The sequence below is a fragment of the Folsomia candida genome, unplaced genomic scaffold, assembly GCF_002217175.1.
Source record: "Folsomia candida strain VU population unplaced genomic scaffold, ASM221717v1 Fcan01_Sc027, whole genome shotgun sequence".
Lineage (NCBI taxonomy): Eukaryota > Metazoa > Arthropoda > Collembola > Entomobryomorpha > Isotomidae > Folsomia > Folsomia candida.
The window spans coordinates 1,286,948-1,293,652 of record NW_019091219.1 but is presented as its reverse complement, the minus strand read 5'-3'; the positions used below and the strand labels follow the sequence as shown (position 1 = coordinate 1,293,652).

The 6,705-nt window shown below is 40.2% G+C and overlaps 1 protein-coding gene across 1 annotated transcript; it reads left to right on the top strand.

Annotated features, from left to right (window-relative positions):
* The first annotated feature begins 4,527 nt into the window (after positions 1–4,527).
* On the top strand, positions 4,528–6,390 carry LOC110859608. The gene is made up of 7 exons (XM_022108568.1): positions 4,528–4,541; positions 4,603–4,659; positions 4,717–4,794; positions 4,854–5,566; positions 5,631–6,013; positions 6,071–6,208; positions 6,343–6,390. Exons 1-7 carry the CDS (start codon positions 4,528–4,530, stop codon positions 6,388–6,390), a joined length of 1,431 nt encoding a protein of 476 aa, XP_021964260.1.
* The last annotated feature ends 315 nt before the right edge of the window (positions 6,391–6,705 follow it).

Below are 6,705 nucleotides of genomic sequence, written 5' to 3'. Positions count from 1 at the left end.
TTGTTTGCAACTTGCGTGCGAGAACGCACAAAGTCAAGCACTCCATCAAGAGTACTATCACGAAAAAGGTATTTATTTTCTTCTATATCGAAAATAAGCATGCCTGCTACATGTTTGCGTTTCATAAACTCTCCCAGCGCTGTCTCGAGATCAGAGCCAAGTCGTTGGCAAGATTCTATTGCCGACACCCACAAGGCCAGCGCTCTCCCCGAATTTCCTCCGCTTTCGAAGTAGGGGAACAAGTGCCCCGAAAATGTACCAGCGGGGTGTATAAAGAAAGTTTGCCCTAAGCTGGCTGAAAATGCGTCCGCTATATGGCGAACAAAAGAAAGAGAAGCAGTCCTATTATTGTCAAGCGGGTTATGATACGTTCCCATTCCGTTGTCGCGATTTAAGACTAATAATGCATATTCATCGTGGTCAGAGTCTACAAAATCTACTTCTTGGACGAGGTGCCAATGGAGGAATTCCTCCCGAAAACGGATTAGGACCACAATGATGCGTATCGCATCATTATTGCGAACTTGAATTAGCAAGGAAGGGTCTACACGCATGCGAGAATTATCATTAATGATTACCGCTTTGGAGCCCCATGTTGCAAAAAGACAAAAATGCGGTGGGAGTTTCCGCGTCCCGGCGAAAAAGTCTAACTGGACCCAGTGAAGGTCGAGCCCATCATTGTCTTTGTAGTTCCTATACCATGACGCACTGGTCCGGTACCGTGGGGGGGTTTCCCTCAGCACTAGGCTAATCGATGGAAAACGACGCTGGTAGTGGAAGTCCAACCCACGCCGAATGTTTCGCCCGATGGAGAACCCGTCGGCGCCCTCCAAGATGCCCGCGTTCATGACCGCCTCAAAGAACTGATAATAAAATAATAATAATACGTATGTTATGTATTACATAACTAAAACTCTTAGAATGATACTGATTAATGATTAGTAATTTAAGAGGCTTACAGTCGGTTTGGTACAAGGATTGATCATCCTCGTCACGGTGTTAGACAGACTTGTCATCTGCATCCGTGCAGATGACATGGCTTTGTGGACGATTTGGAGCCTGGGACTCAAAGCTTCCTGTTTTCGCAGTTTCTTCGCCAATTGCATGACATCATCCACTTCAATACGCATGCGCTCGAGAGCGCAAAAGAATTTTGCAGCTTTAAAAAATAAGGAGTAGTCCATGGCGTGGGTATTGCCAAGCGAGGGTGATGAGAACATGTTTATAAGTTTTCGCGAACTTTTAACAACTGAAACTGTAGTTTGAGTAACAAGTTTGATTTGATGACGAGACTTGATAAGTAAGAAGCAAAATCGCAACTGAAAGAAATAATCAGTTGGAAGGAGAAAGGAAGACAGGAAACAAGAGGGAAAAGAAAATGCACTCTTTTACAAGAAAGGATCTATTTTTGAGTATCATGGTGAGAAGCAATAAAAAAGACTTTTCGAGGAAGCAGAAAAGGATTGATTTATTTGAAGGTTTACTCAATAATTTAACAAGAGAGTGACACAGACAGCAGGGTCAAACTTTTGTCAATTGTATTTCTTCCAAGAAACGAGATGAAAAAAAGGTTTGAGCATAGTTATTTTCATCAAACGTTTCCCACGAATGACAAGAAAAGGATCTGGTTGAAACTGACCAGAATTTTCATCTAGATTAGAGAATGCACCTAAAACAAGAAAACGTTCTTCCAAGAAAATGGAAAAATGACCAGTATTTTTATAAATATGAGAAATGCGGTTAAAAATAAACGTTCGCTTGCAGGAAATGAGTTGAAAATGTCCAGTAATTCTTAAATGAAACGTTTCCTCAGAATAAAAGTAGCAAAGAGGAGGAAAATAAGTTAGTAGAAAGAGTAACATCGTGCAAACCTGTGGCAAAATGAGAATTTCTGATTTTATAGTTCCAGTGGCTACTGGTTATCATTGCTTATTATGTAGCGATGCAAATTCTAATTCACTTCGTATCATCAAATATCATATAAAAAATAAACATGTTCAACAATGTGACAACTGCCAAAAAGAAGTTATTCAGCCTCATATCTGTGATAAAATCTGTGCCTTGTGTATGCAAATACATAGTAATTTGTGTGGTATCTGCTCCGATAATCATTGCCCAAGTGTGTGCCAACTTGTCGGTGAATTAATAAGTAATGAAAAATGCGATTACTGCCAGGAAAGTCATGATATTAGTTCATGTTCCAAAGTTGGTGAAGTTATGGACGTAGATTATTCCCAAAAAGACGATCAAATTGCCGGAACCAGCAAGTAAGTAAAGTTTTTGAGATTATGAAATGCAGTATTACGCAGAGGGGTAGTTTAGCCCACGTGAAGGGCAAAAGAGGGGAAGTGAGGTCAGATTAGGGTTTATGATCTTAAAGTGTAAGCAGCCTCGCTGCGACGCTAACAGATGCATAACGTCGCGGTTATGTCTCAGATTACCCCAAATATCTCACATTGCCCCCAGATGTCTCAGATTACCCCAAATATCTCAGATTACCCCAAATATCTCAGATAACCCCGTGTGTAAGATTACCCCAAATTTCGCAAATTGTCCCCAAATGTCTCAGATTGCCTCCCGTGTCTCAGATTACCGGTTTACCTTAGCTTAGTGGGTTTTTCTTACCTTTTCCAGCAACAAACGTCCAAGTGATGAGCCTACTCCCTCTCCAAAACGTTGGCGTGAAGAACCAGACATGACCATGTACATCAACAAGTGTTGTCCCCAGTGTTCAAAAAAATTCTGCACCAATTATGAGTTGGATCATCACATGCAGAAAGAACACCCCTACAAGGGAATTCCTATTCAAGTTGGTGGTGGATTAATTAAGAGGCACTTGCCCCTAACAAGAAGCTTGTACACAGGCTTGATCAATGTGTACGAACTGGATGTGAAAAACAATGAGTTTAAAGATGCGTTTCAATTCTTTGAAACCATCTTTTCCGAGCTTGAGTTCATTCTGAACCAAGAACTAGGTGAAAAGAAATGTCTGAAGATCTCGTCAGAACTAAAGTGTCACTTTTATAAGACGTCAGTGGATCCAGTCACCATGCAAATGATAGTTTCTGACCGTACTAATCCTGACCCTGTATTTCGCGGAGTTACCCACTCAGTTTACCGTTCTGATTCAATCAGAACGATCGTCAACTCACTCGCCTGGAAAATGTGTAACTCAGTAGCAGCTTATATCAACAAAAAGTCTGGCTGGATCTTGGATTTTGTGTCTGGCTTTGAGATTAGCGTCGGAAGATTCCAACCAATTGGAGGAACAGGATTCAAGACACGGAACAATTTATTGAAATATGTTAGCCCCGCTACAGTGTTATCGATTGACAATACGGATCCAATGACTGGTCGACCAGACCAAAATTGTTTTTCACTGAGTATTTTGGCATCAAAAATTCTGCCCAGCTTGAAGGCTCAATATAAGGAACATGTGAACCGTTTCCAAGAGAAACGGTCTACATATATTAATGAACTGAACAAACATGGGTTCAACTGGGATGGTTTATCAACACCTATTGACATGTCTCAGTTTTCAACGTCCTCTAAGAACAATCCCGATGTCGATCTGCACGTGTTTGTCTATGAAGAAGAAGATGCTGCTAACAAACTTTAACCTGTTAAGCAAGCCGACTCGCACCGCTAAGGATAAACTACAAATCAAAAAAGAAATCCGCAATTCCATCTATCCACTTTACTCTTCAAACAAGATTCCCCAGTTCCGTGTTAAAGAAAGAATCTTAAAACACACCCATGCCGATACTGAAGTTTCAAATCTTCAGGAAATCGACATTATTTTGATTTTGGAGGAAACTGAACAGGGATGGACAGGCCACTATGCCTTGATACGTAATTTCAACGCTCTAATCTCGCTCACTAAAAACAAGTCATATTGTTGTAAAAATTGCGTGAACTGCTTCACCAGCGAAGACCGATTGAACGAACACCGTCCCAACTGCTTGGCGCTAGGAATGCAGCAAGTGACTATGCCAGAAGACAAGACGTATTCCTTCAACAAATATGGCCGGATGGTAAAAGCTCCTTTCAGGTACTTGATAATTTTTCTACACTCTGCTCTCTTTTCTAAATATCTTTCATCTTTTCAAAGATATTTTGGCGATTTTGAGTCACTGTTAAGAAACAAAAACGCCCGTCTCCCTGAAAGTGAACGTCGACTTCATCTAGCCGAACACACACCATCAGGTTAAGCGTGGATTTGCTTGGATTGGAATAATACAATAGTCTCTTACAAGGTACATCGGGCAAAGCGCGACGATGAAAACGTTGTGGCGAGATTTTTTGAAGACATTTTAAAGGATCAGGAAATACGACAAGAAGAAATTGAAAGCATACAGAAGGAAGCAAAATATAATATGAAAATTAATCCTCAACTAAAGAAACGTCTGACTCATCTAATTGAGAATGACCCTGACAGTCTCGACCCATGCTACTTTTGCAAAAAGAAATTACAAGTAAACCCAAAGGATAAAACCGTTTTTCACCACGATCACTTTTCTCGCCAATATGGCCCATGACAGGTAGATCAAAATAGAATGATTAATCCGTTTATATTACTCATCATACTTTTTATTTTTGTAGTTGCAATATTGATGCCCGTATTAGACGAGTACCTCCTGTTTATTTTCACGGACTTAGGTAATAATATACTTATTAATTTTAAAATATAAAAGTTAAGATCAATTTGTAATGCAGAAATTACGATGCTCACTTCCTGGTATCAAATTTCACCGCGGACATGGATGTAGAAGTTATCCCATGTACCAGTGAGAGGTTTGTAAATATTTTTAAATCAAATTTTTGATTTTGTTGACAAGTAATTTTTTTGTTAGGTTTCTCTCCTTCTCGGTACAGAGGGGAAAACGTAAGGTGAGGTTTGTGGATAGCGCCGCCGTGATGCCAGCCTCAATTGACAAGTTGTCAAAATCCCTTGCTCATGGCAACAACACGGAACATTTCAAGACGACCAAGAAAATGTTTTCGAGTTCCAACGGACGAACCGCCCTCTACCGCGATGGGAATGTTGAACTGTTAATGGGGAAAGGAATTTATCCCTACACTTATATGCAATCCTTGGAGAACTTCAAAGAGGAGAAATTACCAGGAATTGAACATTTCTTCAATGACCTCACCGAGGAGCCCTGTTCCCCTAAGGACTACCAAAACGCCCAAAAGGTTTGGAACAGCTACAAAATCAAAAACTTGGGGGAATGGCATGATCTTTACTTTTTACTGGACGTAAGCATTCTCGCTGATTGTCTCGAGAGGACTCGAGACATTTTGTGGGATTCCTACGGGTTGGACGTGGCGCACTACCTAAGCCTCCCCATGGTGGCCTTCGATGGAGTCTGCAAACTCGGGGACGTTGAACTGGAGTACTTGGGCTTAGACGAGTACCAATGGTTTGAAACTGGAGTTCGCGGGGGGGTCTGTGGAGCCGGGGGAATGAGGATTGCGCAGGCAAACAACCCTTACATGCAAGAATTGCATGATAAAAATAAACCAACGTCTTATATATCTTTTTTAGATATCAACAATTTGTATGGTAAGAACTTTTCTGTTTGCGCCAAAAATTATTTGCTTCTTTTTAAAACAAGATCTCTCCTTAGGATCTGCAATGTGTGAATTCCTACCGTTAAAGGACTACAAGTGGATGACTCAAGCCCAGCTCGATTCTGTATCCCTCGATCCTCACAAGTTTTTCAACTCTGTTGCCGATGACGCTACCACTGGTTACTTTTTCGAAATTGATATAATCGCACCCCCAGATACCCATAATAAGCTAAATGACTACCCCCCTGCTCCAACACATCGTATAATTACTTCAGAAGAACTATCCGAATTCCAACAACATCAAGTAGAGCAATTGGAAATTCCAAACTCAGCCTTTACGACTTCAAAACTAGTGGCGGACTTGAACCCGAAGCTGAATTATGTCTGTCACTTTAGAAACATTAAACGTTTTCTACAATTGGGGCTCAAGATTACAAAGGTTTGTACCTTTCTTTATAGTGCTTTTAATATAAAACTAACATTGATATATAAATAGATTCATCGAGGCATGCAGTTTACCCAGGCTCCGTGGATGAAAAATTTTGTTGACTTCAACACTAGAAAACGTATTGAAGCGGTCACGGAGTACGAGAAGAACTTCTACAAGCTTCTTAATAATGCGGCCTTCGGGAAGGTGGTTACACCCCCTCATAAATTAACCACACCCCCAAAATTTTTACACAGCTACAGACTCCATTACTATGGACTTGATGTCTCAAACTGCAAAACTCAAATAATTGTTTTACTGTATGTAAACTTGCTTTTTAGTCAAGTCCCATGAACTTGAAAGGAAAAGGTCTGGTAACCACAAAATGATGATCCAACACTATACGTATTGTAGCAAATGAACCACTATATATAATGTAACTGAGTACTAAAAGAAAGCAAGAAATGAATATGAAAATGTATGAGTTTCGTTCTACAAACGTTTTCGTCTTTGATGCTTCCTTGCTCCTTGGATAGCTGTATCATGCAAATACAAGATTCAAACTGATTACAAAACAATGGTGTGTATACCAATTTATTTACTCTTGAAAAAATCAAATAATTACATTTTTGTCAATTGCCCGCAGTTACATTTTTCTGGAACGAAAAAAACTGGAACCGTAACTTCACGGATGCATGCATGGC

Coding starts and splice junctions, on each gene's coding strand:
- LOC110859608 (XM_022108568.1), top strand. Junction 4,795..4,853: donor ATCCCATGTACCAGTGAGAG/GTTTGTAAATAT, acceptor TTTTTTTGTTAG/GTTTCTCTCCTTCTCGGTAC. Junction 6,209..6,342: donor ATAATGCGGCCTTCGGGAAG/GTGGTTACACCC, acceptor CTTGCTTTTTAG/TCAAGTCCCATGAACTTGAA.